The 18657-nt window shown below is 38.9% G+C and overlaps 1 protein-coding gene across 1 annotated transcript in view; it reads right to left on the bottom strand.

The window, feature by feature from the left end:
• DYNC1I1 (dynein, cytoplasmic 1, intermediate chain 1) overlaps positions 1–18657 on the bottom strand; it is a 312180-nt gene that overhangs the window by 277850 nt on the left and 15673 nt on the right. The window contains exon 2 of the mRNA XM_008565819.1: positions 3270–3386. Coding sequence (XP_008564041.1) covers positions 3270–3377 — 108 coding nt within the window. The 5' untranslated portion in view covers positions 3378–3386. The remainder of the gene's footprint in view (positions 1–3269; positions 3387–18657) is intronic.

The raw sequence follows: 18657 nt of genomic DNA, 5'->3' as shown, positions 1-18657 counted from the left end.
TCAAACCTATAAGCTTAAGGCTATTACTAGCCCCCTGTAAACAACACAAAAACTTAGGAGTCAAATGACAGTGGCCAGTTGTCTAGAGCATTCTGTAAACTCAGGATCAGAAGCTTCTAAAGAAATTTGCAGAACAGAACTCGAGATGCTTGGAAAGAATGTCTGGAACCAGCATCTCAGACCTGCCCCAACTAGCTTACGTGTTCATTTATTCACTCATCCATTCATTTTATAATCCTTTCTTGAAGGCCTACTATGTGGCAAAATCTGTGTTAGACATTGAGTTAATGATAAAAAACACACAGCCCTGCCCTCGAAAGCTTACAATCTACTAGGAGACAATGACAAGTGAAGAGGCAAATGCACGTGTAAAGCTCTGTGCTAAATGGTTTGATAAGGTCAAGGGTACGATGCAGAACTGACCTAGTTATGGGTGGACAAAGGTGTCGGAGGTGGTTTTCTGCAGGAAGTGATATTTGAGATGAGAACTGAAGCCATGCAGTTAACAGCGAGGTGAAGGACAATAGAGAAGTAGGAGGACAGTGAAAGCAGAGGGAAGAGAACATCACAAACTCCCTGTCAAGAGAAAGTGTGGTCTGTGAGAGGATATGTAAAGAGTTGAATCGGGCGGGAATGTGGATTTCAGGGAGAAAAGAAATGGGGGAGAAGTACGCCTATCCAGGACCTGACAGTCATTGCAAATTGGGGAAGGGGCAGGTAAAGGAATGTCCCCAGGATCCTGTTTTGGACAACTGGCTGGAGGAGCAGGTGCTTCATGAGACTGGAGAGTAAAGGGGGTCTACCTTTGAGGCTTAGACCTCTGGGGTCCAGTTTCCTAATTTGAAAAAGAGGGATTAGAAGATTGCTTCCAGGTTTCTTTCAACTACATAATGCGATAATCCAATGAAACTAGGGATTATAAAATCTTCCAATAATGGGGCATTTTTGAAAAATGGCCTCACCAGCAGTGATCATGACGAACATACGCAGCCCTTCTATGGGGCCCCATTTGCCGACACCGATAGCTAATCTCAGAAGCAGAACGAGAACACTTTCTTACTGACCAGTTCCTCCATGTCCTTCACTGCTCTGCGGTATCTTCTTGAATCTTCACAGAACTCCATGAGGAAGGCACCACTCTTTTCTCCATTTTACAGAAGAGGAAACAGGTTCACAGAGGTCCTAAACTCACTCAAGGCCATTCTGTGAAGGGCAGAGCCACATTTCCCAGCCACGTTTAACTCACAAGCCTCTGTGCGTAACCATTGTGCTAGTGTTTGACAGCACTGGCTGCTCAGAACAAACCAAGTCAGCACAGCTGTGGAGGGAAAGTATTCAAAGCCAGGACAGAACTTGAAGATGACAAAGACCATTCGATCCCAAAATCTGTCCCTGATTTGGAACAAATTAGAAACTTTGAGAATAAGAGACTAGGACTCTATTGCCATGTGACCGTGGATCAGGGTTCAGTTATTACAAGTTTAAACCACCATATCAGTGTAGAAATGAGGAAACTAAGATGTTATATGACTTTTACTCCAGAGCCGGGCAGAGATCAGGAACATCTAGAGTCTGGGTGTTCTAAACTCCCCACCCACGGCCACTCCCAGTCTCCCAGGGCTCTTTTTGCTGTGTAATGAGGTAAATCTCTACCAGGCAAAACTGCTTGCTGTAGAAGCAGAAGGGACAGACTGCTTCGATCAGTCTTGTTTGCCTGTAATTTCCTCAAAATGTGTAAAATCAAAAAGATGAATCAGACAGCATAATTTGGAACCAAATTTTCTATATCACATTGCATTTTGTGGTAATTCTATGAAATTCGAGTTGGATATTAGAATGTCAGTTTAAAAGGAAACCGGTTATTAGTAAAGGATAACAGGTGCTTTAAAACTACAGCAAGTGTTGACATTTGAGGGAAAGGAAACATAATAACTTAATGTTTTCTTTGGCTTTGCATGGAAATGAATAGCCATTCCTTGTCAATTCTCACCTCTACTTCTCTCAAAGACTGCATATATAACAGCAAAGATCTCCAAGGGAAAAAACATTATGTGCAATGTCAAGGACAAATAAACTATCACATCATTCAAAGTGTAATGGTGTGGAGAGATGTGAGATGGCAGAAGGCTAAAATGCAACTGCAATTATCTTTTACTTTGTTGGAAAATAATAATTGTTATAAATCTGTTACCTTGGTCTCCCAGCCTTGTAATATGAAACAACACTTACTTTGATTGTGAGGCATCAAATCACATTTTCTTTTTCCTTAAAGAAATACTCTTCATAGAGAAGCAGCTCTGATCTCTGTACATACACATATCACACTACACAAACTTTTCTTCTTAGAAAATTATTCAAAATGTCTTTGGCATCTGGTTTCTGTATAAGACCCTGGCTATTTCTACACTGCCACGATGAATTGGAGAATGAGAAATAAATTATTTATTGGATTGAGATAGTGGAAGAAAACACAATATGGAAGCAAGGCATAGAACTGGAAGTCAAAAATCTTGGATTCTGGGTCTAGCAGACAGAAGAGCTACATTTGACCTCTGGGACTTTGCTGCTTTGTTGACATAAAGAGAGGCCTCCATGGAAGGTCTCTAAAATCTCTTCCAGCTCTAACATCTAATAATTCCACGTCCCTTCTTACCCTATCCACCCTCTCACCAACTAGGGGAAAGCACAGCTTTTTCCTTAACAAACCAAGAATTCTTATTTACCATGAAAAATATATACCATTTAGGAAACAATGGAAATTCATAGGCATTATTTTATATTTTTCTCCTAAAATGTTCTTGCTGGTAGTTTTTTAAAGAGCCTTTTCCTAAAACTAACACTTATTAAGTACTAACTATAGTCTAGGTACCACTAAATGCTATACAAGATTAACTCTCCTAATCCTGATGACCCCCCAAAACAGATATATTATTGTTCTCATATTAAGGATAAGAAACTGACACACAGAAAGGTTAAGAAACTTCTAACAATACAGAGATCACAGACTACTTTTAGGGTTCTCTTCAACTATGGGTGAACCTGGAGGATGGGGAACCCTAGACCAAATGCTGTTCACCATTTAGGCAGTGCCTAACCAGCACATAGTAGATAGCAATAATCTTATTATTCTGAGTATGTTGATATTAACTTATTTTATTCAGATATCATAAAAGGATTTTTTTAGAAGTTTCTATTTATCTATGGGACAAGGGCCTCAGGATCAAGTGATTTTCCTTTTTCCCGACAACACCTCAACACCCAGGATTTACCTCTTTCTTTTTCCTCTCCTCTTCTTTTCGCTTCTTCTCTTCTCTTATCTGTGCTAAGCGCTGCTTTTTGCGCTCTAGCTCAGCTTTTAAGTCACTTTTGTCAGACATGTTGGTTTCCTTGGAGAAAAAGAAAAAAAATGAATATATATAAATAACTTTTCTGTATTCTCATTGCAAAAATTATTCAAAAGGAAATGCAGCTTGAAAATGTGACTGTTCTGTAACAAGTCGTATTATTTAGCCTATGTCAAAAAATCCAAGAAACAAGTTAAATCTTATCTAGTGCTATATAAAATCTTCCCTTATTATATATACATAAATATATCAAGAAATACAATGTTATCATCGGGTCTAAAGAAGAATAGCAACTTACTTCTGAATAAGCAACACATTTGCTGTATAAGTTTCTTAAGAAATAAACAACGACAACAAAAAGAGAATCAAAAAGGAATCATCATCATGACTTTCAATTTAGATGATAATGGAGCAATTCATCTCCACACAGAGAAAAGAAAATCGGCTGTCATAAACCCTTAAAGACGTGCCCTGCTCAAATTTCTATGGACTCAATAAACATTCCTCCACTGAGCTTGAGCACTTGAAGATTTCATTTTGCCTAACATTATATGCATCAGGGAAGACAACCACTGAAGACTTAACATGTTAATCTTCTTTTTCTGTAAAACTCCTCCTGAACTGTCACAATTAATTCCATCTCCAGTACAACCCTATTTCTATTAAACTTTCATTTGCATACTGGATGTAATATTGCTTGTTCTGGCACTTTCCCTTTTCAAAGCCAAGGGTGCTGTGAACACATGAAATGGGAGATAACACCATGGCAAGTTCTTGGGAAAATTTATCCAAACGAAACAATTTTAATATTAATTGTGATGACAGTGCTAGTGGTGATGGTGTCAGAAACATTTTCAAATAAAATGTATTTGGGGAAGACACTTGCTAATTATCAATGATTATATATTTGCCTCTTTTGTGCTCCCAACTGGAAACTAACAAAATGGAAACCCTAAGAAATGAAGAACCCCCTCTGACCCAAATTCCTAAAATAAAGGAGAAGAAAAAAAAAACAAAAAACACAGTGAACCGTAAATGTCATGAGTATTCATTTGCATATTATTTGTATGCAACTATGATAAATGCTTAATGTATTCCTCAGTAGATGATGGAGAAATGGAAGATTTAAAAAGTATCAAAGAATACAGAAAAATCTTCAAACTTCCTGTCATTGTCCTTAGAAGGTAATCACAAATCTGCAGTCATATGTTCAGACAAACACACAGTCGAGAGGTATACCGTGTTCCTACCGTATGCATTTCTGCTCAGCGCGATGACAAAGACTTGTGAAATTACAACAATACTAATTAATCTGTGCCACTCATGCTCATAATCTGTCTTCACTTTTCAACAAACATTTGCTGAATATTTAATCTGTGCTGGGCATTCCGTAAGGTATAGGGATACAAGGATAAGGAAAACTAGATTCTTTCCTTCAAGGAGTGTATAACTCAAATTCGGAGACATGTGGTGTGGCTGGAATATTCTCTGAGATATCGGCTTATTAATTACTGAGTGATGGGCTCTTTACATTCATTATTACATTTAATCACAACAGTACAAGTAGATCTGTATTATTATTGATGCCTCCTTTACAATTAAAATAAGAGGCTCAGCCAAACCTGAGATTGCCTCGCCAATATGTGGCAGAACCTAAATTCAAGGTTGCCTGTGCTCTCATCTCCAATGGACACGTTCAGAGGGAATGCAGAGCAAAATAATAATCAAGATGTGGTGGAATAGGCCAGGATAAGCATTAAGAAATAGGTGGAATTTAAACTGGATATCGAAAGAAGTCAGGAACTAGCCAAGGAAGGGAAGATTCGGATGCGCAAATTCCTGTGAGAGAGAATCAGCAGATTACATACAGGAGATGTGGATGAATCCAAGCCAAGAAACATAAACCTTAGTGGGTAAGAATGAATATGTGGAGGTAACTGGGAAAGTCTTGAAAAACCAGAAAAGTGAGTTCTATTTGGTATCATGGGTAATGGAATAATCACAGCAGCTCTTTGAAAAGGAAAGTGACAAAATGAAAATGGAATTTGCTTAAACCTATTCTTGTTGCTGCCTGCATAACAGATAGGAGCAGAAACTAGAAATAAGGCAAGCTTCTGGGAGACTGGTGGCACCATCTACCTGAATCAACTGCACCTGCACTGGGATGGAAGTGAATGTAGAGACAGAAGGTGGAGAATATGGACTGGAGATAGCACAGCCAAGGACGAAGTCACTCTTGGCAGCCTTCAGATGTGGAAGTAAAGAAGGAAAATTCAGTAACAGCTGAACTTTAAGAGAAAAAAGAAGACAGCAGTGACATTAGAAGAGAAGGCAAAGAAGAAAATGGTGAAAAAGCATTTAGCATCTCATAATTTGGGTGTCAATGGGACTTCTGAGCAGAATGCACAGACACAAGACTACGGATGGAATGAGAAGCTGGATGGGGGGCTGGAGCTTTGGAGTAGAGTTTGGAGTCATCCACCCACAAAGGACTGTTTAAATCTGAGTCACAAATTCAAAGTCCTGCAGGAACCAGGTAGGTAATACGAAGAAGCAGAGCAGTGACTGAGGACAGCCAGAGAGGAAATGCCCTGCCCAAAGGAGGCAGCTCTACCCAGCTCCAAATGATGGTCGACATGGAGGAACAAGTACCCAAGCAGTTGGATAGTCTGATCTTTTTGTCATTTTTTTTTCCAAAAGAAGCCATAGAACTGACAAATGTGAAGTTTATCACTAAAATACAGGTTGCCAATAATTTTCAAACTAATGGGTAAAATTCCCAGCAAAAGAGAATTAAAAACTAATTCCAGAAGCCATCTGAGAAGGGACAAACAATCTAGCCCAATGGGGGCCAATCTAACTGATGTATTTGAAACTTTTCTGCTGTCAAAAATGAAATGTGCAATCAGAAAAGTTACTATTAAAGCAATAGGTGTGTCATTCCAAGCTGAAAGCAGCCAGTAAAAACTTCTTAGAAACTCAACTTTCTCACTCCTCCGCATTTCCTTAACATTTATCTACCTTTCCCCAAACCATCAAAAGTGTCTGGCACAACTTCAGCAATCTACTATGGTCATTAAAGAGCAAACCATACTATAAGAACACGTTGTATTTCTTGGGTTTTTTTTTTTTTTTGCAAAGAACTTTAATCACAAAAGGGAAGTAAGGTGTCTTCTTAGTACATTTCTGCAAAGTGCAAAGGCTTTCTTACAACTGCTAAATATGTCTGACAATGTTGATCATTGTATTCCCAGCCATAGAGCGATATTTTAAAAATAAACAAAAACACTAAGAGAACTTAAAAATTTATATTAAGTAGTGATGTTTCAAATAAATACAAGTCACTCTTTAGTTGAGCTAAAATGTTAAAAGACATAGCTATAGAGGGCCTTCTACATATTGCTTTTTTGATCCACTCCAATATAGGCACTTAGCACCAACCCCTAGAAGAATCAGAAACTACAAGAGAATGCCTCATAAAGGGTTTGGCAAGTACACACCACAGTAAATGAGTGAGCCTCTGCGCATAGTGAAATAGCTTAAATAATGGCATTAAATGCAGTGTCAGCACTGAACTCCACAGGACACACTAAATCTCCCCGCAGATCAAACAAAGCAAGTAGAGGAACAAAGCATGAGAGACATGAGCTATAGAGGTTCCTGTGGCTAATGTAGGTCATTGCAAAGGCAATTCCGATGCTCTCAGCCTGAGAAAATAAGTCAAAGCTACCTGCTGCTAATTATTGCCCTTACTTCACATGCATGAAAAGCTGCTCTCTCTCTCGTTTACAATGGCAAGGGGTCAAGTAGATAAATCAAACCCACCTCTGGGTGCAGGGCTGCCTGATCATCAAAATGTTCTACCATCCATCAGCCCACTCCTGGCTTGATTCCAGCCAGCTTTAGGGACAGTCACAGCTCAGTCTCACCCTCCACTCCATCCATCCAGGGGTCCGCTGATGCACTTTTGGGCTGGCTGCTCAGCATCCCTCCTAGCAGAGGCACATATTCTGAACTCCCTTTTCACTGGTGGTATCTCCCCTGCCTCACTGTCTTTTGATCCACCTTCATTGCCAAATTCATGCTTCCTGTCTCCTTCCACCTGCGCATCAACCCCTAGAAGAATAAGAAATCACAAGAGCTCTTGCTCTCCTGTAAACCCTCCAGTTTACTATCACTAACACAATCCCATTTCATCTCTTGTCTTTCTTTCTTCATCCATCAAATTACACCCACCCCGGAATAGATATCTCAAATTCTAATCAGCTACTCCATTTACCCTGGACTTTGTATGGCAATCCCCAACTCCTCCTAACGTTTTTCAAATTACAACTCTCTACCTCTTATTTCTCCTTTATTCCCTTGTTTATCCTTTATCCTCTGCTCAGTGTTGTCACTAAAACTTGTCTCCACTCATCCCCCCAAATGTCTCAGTTCTGATAACTTTAGTTTCAGCCCGTCTCTGATCTCAGAAAACTGCCATCCTTTTGATGCAAATAAATCAGTCCATATAAGTAAAGCGCTTAGAATTGTTCCTGGAAAACATTAAACACTCAGGAAAAGTTGTTTCTCCTCTTCCTCCTCCTTATTCTCTTCCTTCTCTTCTTTTTCTATTATTACTACTGTTATTTTACCCTGCCTACTCTTTCCCACATTACCAACTCTACCCTAATTTAATAACCAAGTCATCACTCAAAGTTCACTGCAATAATTTTAAAAGTGTTACTGTGAGAATTACATTAAAGGTATAGTATGTTACTGATTTAATAGCAATACATTCAGAGGGAGGAAACCCAGTCTGTGCTCCTAAAGATTCTAAGGCACTCAGAGAGAACAGAAGGAGCTTCTCAATGTAACTGTGTTGTAAAATGGAGGCATATGGGAAAAGAGGTGTGACTCAAAGAAAAAAAGATATTTAAAAAGAATTAAATGTAATCATTTCATTTAACAGTAAAAAAATTCTTCTCAATTTTTCTGCTGAACAAAGAAATTACATGTCTAGCTGTGCTAGGCACCCTTCCCTATCTTACCCACTTCTCCCAGGGATGAGGTGAGATATGGAGACATGGTTTCTTCCCTAGTAAAGAAGGTAGTTACAGGGAGGGTCTCTCCTGCTGTTCCATCCTACAAATGGCTCATGGTCCTATGTTGCAGTAGAGGAAAGAACAGGGAGAGGAGGGAAGGAGGAAAACATGAGACACAGAAATGTGGACGCTGAGTCAAAAAAAAAAATCAATTTTACATCTCCCCGGTTTCCCTTGTATCTCCTTCACATTTCTTATATTCACACATATCCATAGAGAAAGGAAAATTTCCAGTTTTCCTTGAACTCAAAATGAGACCTATCACCTTAGTTTTCATTTCTGTACATATTGTCACGGTATGGTTTGGCCCTATTTAGAATCAAACATTTAAGAGGAGAAGCAAAGGGTTTAGCTCTGTTTACACAGCTGCTGAGAAACAGCACCTCCCGAGGCTTCGCTTTTGAACACGACAGGTCTCTATTTCCTTTCGCTGGTCTAAGTCGGCAGCAGTTTGGGATTCCATTTCTAATATGGCATAGGCAAATGTATTTTTAAGCTTAAAGACAGAATCCTAGGAGATTTAAGTCATTGCTCAATGTTACCAGACTCATTGAAAAGTCCTCAGAAATACATTCTCTTTTCCTTCCTGAAAACAACTGCTCTTGTCAAACTCTTCACTGTCAACCACTGAACTTTTCATCTGCCACTAGGTACAAGGAAGAAATGTGATCTTTCACAGTCTCATTTTACCTGCCTCATTTCTCATTAAATGCAACTGCCTCCTTTCAATTGGATGGGAGGCCGAGGGATAATACAGACCACAACCATGAGCCCATTTTTACAGCTACGACTCACCATCAATAAAAAGAGGGTTGTAGAATTCTCAGGAGGGAGTTGGCTGGTAAAAGATGTGGGAGGATTATTTGCTAAATTTTTACAATCATCAGTACACTATGGAAATCCACCTCATAGGTGGACGGTGCTCAGGACTGTTCAACACATACTATAGAAGAGCAGTTCTCAAACATTTTGGTCTCAGCACCTCTTGATATAGTATGTATGTTCAGCACTTTGAGGACCTTAAAGAGCTTTTGTGTATGGGAGTCATATCTATTAATATCAACCATATTGAAAATCAAAACTGTAAAACTTTAAATATTTATTTAATAATTGACTTTAAAATAACAAAGTTGTTACTTGTTAACATAACATTTTTATGAAAAAATGACACTTTCAAAAAAAAACGAATAGTAAAAATAGTGAAATTCTTTTACATTTTCACATATCTTTTTAAATATCTGGCTTAATAGAAGTCCACTGGTCTCTCAGCTGTTTCTGCATTCAATCTGTTGTGATATGCTATTTTAGTCAAATTACGTGAAGAAAATCTGTCCTCACACATATATGTAGTATGAAATAAGAGTACTTTAATACTTCTTTAGGTAATTGTGATATTCTTTGATATTACACCAAAGGTCAACAAATAAGAGCTTCTTAAAGATCAGCTGCAATATGAATGTGAAACCACATCAATCAATGAACCTTTTGAACTCTGTTATGTTAAAATCCCTTGGTCTGTCTTAAACTTTGAATGAATGTTTTATCCATGTATGATTTATAATGTTATACATTGGTTATTTAGAAAGTATCAGTAATTGGAAAATACTGAGTTATGCAGACCTCCCGAATGTTGACACATTTTGTTACACAGTATCCAAAAATCAAATTTGGAAATATCACTAAAAATCTCTTCACAAAAGTCTGTAGGTGTTATAAAGCTCAAATTTCATCATTAGCAACAAATAGTAATTGTGTTCTTGAAGTGATAAACTCAAGCCATTCATTTTTGAGAAAATGTCTGACAAACACTGAAGTCAAAAAAACCATAGTTTGTCAGTTGTGTTTTCAACTAAAAAATAGTGTTTTATGAAAACAGACAGCTAGTTCAGCTTGCAGTTCAAACTCTTGCACAAATGCTTTTCCTAGATACAACCACTGAATATTTGCCACACATAGGACATGTACCCAAGAGGAGAGATTTAATGTAATTAATATTTTTTCTGCTTCAAGAATGAAAGACATTCTTAAGTGAAACTGGGTTATTTTTTTAAACTGCAAGTGTGCAGCAATGAAGTTTGGTGCCATTGCTAGCACATTTCGATACTTCAATTCATACTAAGGTACCAGCAGTTTTACCCAGAATTGCTTTTACAACATCCTCGCAAATGTCAACACAGTGAAAAAGAAAAGATAATATTTTAGTATTTTTATAAGAAAAGTTTTGACCTTACAAATTGCAAATGTGTCTTGGATCACCAGGGATCCCCAAAAGGCACTTAACCTACTTCCAATAAGATGGAGTTAATTCTAAAGCCTGCAGAGACATTTACTCAACAAAATTTTGTAAAGTGTTTATATAAATAACCTAAACAGAGGGTGTTCAGCTCTTTGAGGAAAAGAAAAAGTGAAAGGCACAGTAGTAAAATCACTGAGCACAGAAAATTCAGGTTAGATTCAAGAATTCCACAAGCTATAATGATTTGGAAGTCCAGGAAGATGTAAGACCTCTGGATAAAGCATAAGGAAACCTAGAGTCAGGGAAAGAGTGAGGCCTTGAAGAAAAGGTCCCACAGAACTATGTGTGGAAGATTTCTCACTTGCCTAAGCCAGGTAATAAGTAAGGAAGACAAACCGAGAAGCCTTTCTCACGCCCCATATCCCTTCTCCCCCACCGCACACACACACACACACACACACACGTGAACTAAGACAGTTTTATTAACAAAATGTACACTTCTTTGTGAGCAAAGTTTTTATTCTTTTGTTCTGTAGTTTTTATTCTTCTGTGCTGTAGATTGCTTTAACAATTACAATTACACATGCTTGTTTCAGAACAAGAACTTAAAGATTATGTAATCCAGAACCAGTGTTTTACCCATAAATAGGGAAACTGAGATGTAGTTATCAAGTTAACAACCATTAAGAGTCAGAACTGGAAACACCAGATCTCTTTATGCTTGAATAATTTTATTAAATAGTGTTTCCCTTTCAGTGTTTATTTATTCAAGATTTTACTTATTTTAATCCAAACAAAGATCTTCTTAAACAAAAGGTTTTTACGGTGGATACTGATTAGTCTACTCTAGTCCAAGCTTGCTATCACTCCCACCACCTGGTTGCAGCACATATAAATTTCATGGGAGGGCTGACCCTAGAAGGAAAGGCTTTGCCTCTGAAATTCTCACCTACATCGTCAAACCAATACAATTCCCAGCACAGCAAGAATTTCATCTACACAGGAAAGATCTATTTATGACAGTAGAGAACTACTGTTTTGGAGGAGAAACTATCTCAATACATACACACATATGTAAACATCTATGTTGATTTTTCCAGGCTCCTCTTAATTTAACTCATATTGGGTAAGTATTTGACTAGGAAATCAGGAAGTATTTCTAAAATTAAGCCTTCACTATTGCTCTTGTTGTATTTGTCAGATACATTTAAGATTGTTATGTCCGTATATTGTCTCTAGTCCTATTTTCACTGCTTCATAATTCTGAGCTACCCAAATTGCATTGTAATTCGAGAGTTGGCTATCGCAGTGCATTAAACAGGACAGACTCTCAAGCACTCAGCACAGAGACCCATTATGCAAGAGAGAAAAATCAATCCATAGGGTATCTGCTCTCTCATCTAGTTAATGGAGTTGGGGATGAGGGCTCTTAAATCTTAAAGGACTCAAAAGCCATTGACATCTTTGCCAATATGTTCTGAAAAGTTTGGTCTCATTTCTGACCCCTACAGTGCATTCCACCAATTTAGAAATTCAACATGCTTCTCTTTGGAAAAGGAATTGTTCCGCAATTAAGAGAATCAGTCATCCATATCTTAGAGTATCTTCCCTTGAGAAACACTCAGATAATATCAAGAGTACTTAGGAAATGAGAATTTCAAGTAATCCTTGAAAGAGTGTAAAACTAAAGAGGGAACAGTTTGGACAAGTAAAGGGAAGTATTTTGGAACTGGGTCCCTAAGAGCTAGGGCACAAGAGGAACTGGAAAATAGAATAAGAAGGAAGGAGATGAGAGGATTATCACAAGGGAAACTACAGTGAAGAAAGAAGAGAGGCCTTGCAAAAGGATCCTTTGCAAACACACGACATCAGTTCAAAATAGATGGGAAAGATGAAATCATCTACCCAGGCCAGGTATCAGCCAGGGAAGCCAAACAAAGAAGGCTACCACCACTGTACTTTACAGAATAAGAAATAATGCATCTATGCTCCTAGAAGTTCTAAAGCCCATCAGTGTTAATAGAAAGGAGCTTCATAATCTAATCAGGCACTCCCAAGGAGCACGTGGAAAGGGGCAGCTTCTCTGCAGACCATCACCACATAAGCTTCCTTTGGAACTTGCACACTAGCTCCTCAGCATCATACTGGGCACACAGTAGGCATTCAATAAACACTTACTGTTATACAGATGTGTTAAAGATGGCCCCTGTCTATGGTCCACTATGTTGCTTACTTCTTCACAGCAGGCTAGGACCATTAGCTCAAAGCCCACCAGCATCAAACACAAATTCTTAAACATCCAATTGCTTAAAGTAGAGCTCAAGGAAGCAGATTTTTAGCCATTTAGAGCCTGCCTGCTTTGCATGCCCTGCAAAACTGCACCCAACTTCTGCTAGCCATAGATAAGACAAAACCTGTGGCTACAAAAAATCCAAAACTGCTGCTGCCCTTTGGAACTCTCTGGCCCAGAGACTCCCCACCTTGCTGCTTAGTGACATCACCGAGACACACAAGCTCCCTCTTCCATCCCCTTCTCTCCAGGGAGTTCCCTTGTGCTATTCCCCTTCTGAGTGGTGGCCTCATGCTGCCATCTCTGGAAAGTCCACTATGATGGGCTTCCTCTCTCAGGCGGTCCTATCCAAGTACTGCTCAGTAAAGCTTGTTGTGCAATGTTTTCATCTCAAGGTCCTGTCTTTTCCTTGATCAGACTCCAAATCCTCGAACTCACCACAGCCCACAATCAAGTTTCAACATTCCTTTCAATTTTACCACCTAATATTTCCAAGCCTGCTGTCCCTATCCACATCCATTCACATTGCCTAATAATAAAGTGAAGTCTTTATTATTGCTCATCAGACAATTACAATATTCTTCTAACTGATCTTCCTCTCTCCATGCTAAACTTGTTCCCTGTCAGGCTGATCTTTCTGCCACTCAAATCTGGTGGGCATACTCCCTCCCCTGCTTAAAACACATCGATGACTCTTTTTTAGTTACAAAATGTGTCCCAGCTCCTTACCATGGAACATTAAATGCTCTTATTTCCCATCTCTCCATTCATACACCTCCACTCCCTAGTTCACATTTTACTGGCATGTGCCAAGCTGTTTCCCACCTTAGTACTTTTGCAAATTCCAGAAATGCTTTTCTCATCATTCACCACCTGATGACTCCTATTCATCTTTCTATCTCAGTTCAATCACACCCCCTCCAGAAAGCCTTCCTGGGGCACCAAGTGCAGAGGAGAAAAAAAAATATTTTCCTTCTATCCATCTTAGGTTCATTGGCTGGGGCCACTATAACAGAAGACAGATAACAAGAGAAAATCATACAATTTTATTTATTTATTTTTATTTTATTTTATTTTTTTTATTTTGTCAATATACAATGTAGTTATACAATTTTATTTAACATTAGGTTTTACATGGCATGGGAGCCTTCCAAGGAAAATGAAGACCTGAAGAAACAGTTAAACCTGACTGCTTTTATAGTAGGTTTGATGATTAATAGAGTCCTAGAAATGTATGATAGGGCAAAAAGAGTGTGATCTAAGGGTACACACTGGGGGAAATTTAGCAAGCCCTGTTCATTTGGTTCCTCTCTGTGTCCCTGTCTCTTCAGAGATAAGGATGTTCCTTTCCTCATGTAAGAGAAAGGGCACCTCTCACATGAGGGTCTTAGGACCTGCTTTGGGGAGTAGATGGGGGAAGGTCAGAGAGACCTTCCTGCACATGCTGTTTCTCAAATTCCTTCAGCTTAAAATACTCAACATGCCAAGGTGTCATACTTTGGGTTAGCATGTCCAACATCCCATCACAAGCCAGGGCCAGCGACCCCTCACTGGTGCATAAAGTACCGCTAAAGTACCCTACCATAGTTCTGCTGTAACATGTACCACAATGCATAGTTACATTCTGTTAACATGATTTTCTCCTCTTGTTAGAATTAAAGCTCCTAAGGTGAAGGCCACATCTAATTTATTGCTGTACCTCTAGAGCCTAGCAATGAGTGCTCAGTAAATGTCTCTTGAACTGCTAAACAACTGTTAGATAGAAATGTAACATAGTCCATATTTTCACTTAAATTTTGGGAATTTTCTAATCATCAATAAATTAGGTCAATGCACTATGCTTTTGGTTTTTCTCTTTGTTTTTGGTGGCTGGCTGGTATGGAGATCCAAACCCTTGACCTTGGTGTTATAACACCTCATTCTAACTAACTGAGCTAACAGACCAGCCCACATGCTTTTAAATAATCAAACTCAGAGAATTTCTTCCTTATTATGCAACAAACATTTATTCCCATGGGGGGATGGGGAGATTCATTTTCTTACCCATTAGTTCAAATGAGCAACAAACACACACTCCAAGCATCACCTCATCCATTAAACCAACTTTTACTAAATCACTACCATTATATATCCATTGATATAATTTTTTCCTGCCTGATTTACATTTTTAATCTCTGTTTTCTAACTCTAAAAGGATTATTTAGCAAAACCCATTTAATTTACAGATGACAGCCTCTGTTGTTTATCTCAAACAACGAATTCAGCAATCTAGAATTTATTGCCCCAAATGCCTGGAGGATAAATCATGATGATAGTTGGGCTTTCTCTTTAAAACTGACGCGAAAATAATCTGTGTTTTAGAACAGAGCCATTTATTGCACTTGGAGCTGTTTTCTCTGAGTTTCTAAGATTATAAATGAACATGTCTAAAAATAAACTACTCTCAGGTAACCTGGAGGACTGATCTTTGAAACAGCTGATAACAAGCATCTTTAGACATGACTAGCTTTAGCTCTGACTCTGAGTCCTTGGCCTGCTATCCTTATAAGGGGGCCAGATTTTCTGTGCAATGAAGTTAAATCAAGATGGCACTGGCCAGTAGGCCTGCCTGAAGTGGGCGCTCTCTCCTGATAGAAGAAGCAGGCAAATTCAAGCTGCCCAGATGTTCTTGCAAATCACAAATGAGAACAAATTATAATTATCATAATAAAGAAAATTAAGTCAAGACACATTAACAAAAGCCAGGGAAGGAAAATTTTTAATTTAAATAATTAACTTGAACAATTAATATTATTCAATTTAAATAAGAAAGTAAAATTAGATTTTCCCAATATAAATCAGCAATATACATGTTCATAAAAAGTCCATTTATTTTAATCTTCTAAAAATACATTATTAAGATATCTCCACATCTTCATTCAGTACCCCCCTCCCTCAATTAACTACAAATACAAATTTGTAACTAAGCCTAACTAACTTTAAGGACCACCAATCCCTGTGGAAGGCATGATGTGTGGAGAAGCACATGCAGAGAAGGGACCTGTGAAGGTAATACCTATCCTGACACCCAAAGCAAACACCTTTGGATTCAAACCCAAGCCTCCACAGCACATGCTCTTAAGCACCACATAAGCCTGTATGTTTTTCTCATCGTCCCTTGCCCCACTCTGTTGGCTTTTCCATCTATATTGGTTTACTCTACTTCCCTTGTATTCTTTCTTTGCTGCAGTCACCCACTGTATGTCAGCAGTTTTTCTTCTAGTGTTTGTTCTATAGGTGATAAAGAACATGACAGCTGAGAAAACACAGAGCTCCTAAAGATCACATAAACCGATGTTGTGTGTGGTTACGACTTTGCTCACAAGAAGGCAGCAGGAGAAGGCTCTACAGAGCAGATGACTTAAGAAGCCATCACAAAGGAAGACCAGGCCTGAGGAAGGCACAGGTGAGCAGTGCATCCCTGGCAGAGGGGAAGCATGGACAAAGGTGGGAGGTAAGGCAGAGAGTGACCAGTCTGTGGGACAAGTAATTTGATATGGATGGGACATCGAGTACAAAAGAAGGTGGAGAAAGATGAGGATGGAATTGCAGTTGGAGACCAGATCCCAAAGTGACCAGCCATCCCAGTTTACACAGAAATGAGAGGGTACCCAGGATATGGGATGTTCAGTGCTAAAAAACCAGGAAAGTCCCAGGCAAAACCGAACGAGTTGGTCACCTTACAGCCAAAGGTCTGCTATGCCATGCTTTAAATTGCCCTGAACTTCTCTGTAGACAGGAGGGAAACTCAGATGGATTTGAGCAAACACAAGACCAGATAATTTATTCCTGGAGTGTAATATACATTACACCAGCCTTTTAAAGCATGGGTTGGAACCCACTGTTGCAACTCAAGGTGGTAGTTACAGGTAGCAATTTTTGTGATGTCATTATAGATTAGAACTACAGTATTAGAATGCACTGCACATCGCAAGGGCAAATGTTGTTTCACAGAATTTGTTTTGGACACACACGTATTTATTATTGTTAGTTGCAGTTAAAAGTTTGAAATCTATTGAACTATATAAATTCTAAAACTGATAAATTTTAAATTCTAAATTAATCCCTGCCTTTATTCTTTCTCAGCTAATGGTTACATGTCATGACATCCATACATGATGATGATATTTGCACAGTATGTTAGGGTGGACAGAGAAAACTGTTCACTACTACAGAAGACTGACCTAGGCTCTGATAGCCTGAGGGCCAAGAGACTAATACGTGGGTATACATGTAACCTGTGATCCATTCACAGAGCACTGGTGGGAAAGCTCTTCCACAGAATGGCCAGGGAAAAACTCAGCTTTATTTGTTTTAATCTACCAGACAATGAAAGTGAAAAAAATATAAAATAAGTCACTGAAAACTTCAAGGCACAAACACATCAAGGCAGATGTACTTATGAAGATTAACCCAATCTTCCAGCTACCCTAAGATGCCCATGAGTGTGTAAAAGATCAATACTGCCAGAAATGCAGGATCATAGCATATTTCCTGAAGCCCATGTCAGCACGAATGCTGAATGCCAGTCTAGGATTTGGGTATTTGCTATTTGTCCCATCAGCACAACCTTTATGTTCCTTTTAGAAAGTAAATACCCATCTGAAATGCTTGGCTGCAAATTCCCTAGCCTGGCCTGGCACATAGCCTTCTGAATATGAATGGATAACTCAGTGGCATGAGGTAGTGTTCACAACAGATTTCTCAACCAGTCCTAAAAGGCTTAAACCCTTCTGATACCCACGTGTATTTTTTAAATTCAATACTTAAAAAATTTTTTTAATCTAGCTAGAGTCAGTTTCAACCATCTGTTTCTTTGAGTGAAAATAGGATGTAGGCATGTATATACTAGCTTTTTAAAGAAACCAATTTTGGCAGAATTAAAGTGGAAGAAGAATTATATATCAATTTTCAAGACCGTGCTAAGGAGTAACAAAATATCCAAAGTAGTAATTTATATGCACACATCTACCTGCTTTTCCACCTGTAGGCTGCCCCCATTCCAGACCGTTTCTTGACTGAACGTTACTGCAATCACCCCTTTCCCATCCAGTAATAGCCTTCGGCAGTAGCAGAGCAGAGACATAGAGGTGATATCTCCAATCTGAGTGACAATATCAGAGGAGGTGGGAGATGATGATAGTAAGGTGCTCTCCAAGAATTTGGAAATTATGAAAATACAGCATAGTCACTTTCTAAAAGTAAAACTAGATCTTAACTTAAAAACTAGGACATTTCCCAAGTCAAAACCATGAAGGACAATGTTAAATGTTAATGGAAAACCACTACAAATCTAGCATTGACCAAATGTAATGGAAAACCACCACATAATTTGTGGTAACCAACTATAAAAATTGTCACAATGGGCCGGCCCGGTGGCGCACTGGATAGTGCACCACTTAGGAGCGGGGCGGCGCTCCCGCCCGAGGGTTCGGATCCCACATACAGACCGGTTCCCGCTCACTGGCTGAGCGAGGTGCGGGAGCAACACCGAGGGTTGCGATCCCGTTGCCGGTCCCCGGTCCGGTACGGGGGCAACACTGAGGGTTGCGATCCGTTGCCGGACATGGAAAAAGACAAAAAAAAAAAAAGACAAAAAAAAGACAAAAAAAAAAAAATTGTCACAATGAAAGGAGAATGGAGTCTTAAATGATAGGGGAAAAG

The sequence above is a fragment of the Galeopterus variegatus genome, unplaced genomic scaffold (genome assembly GCF_000696425.1).
Source record: "Galeopterus variegatus unplaced genomic scaffold, G_variegatus-3.0.2 Scaffold206, whole genome shotgun sequence".
Taxonomy (NCBI): Eukaryota; Metazoa; Chordata; class Mammalia; order Dermoptera; family Cynocephalidae; genus Galeopterus; species Galeopterus variegatus.
This window is presented reverse-complemented; position numbering and strand designations above follow the sequence as displayed.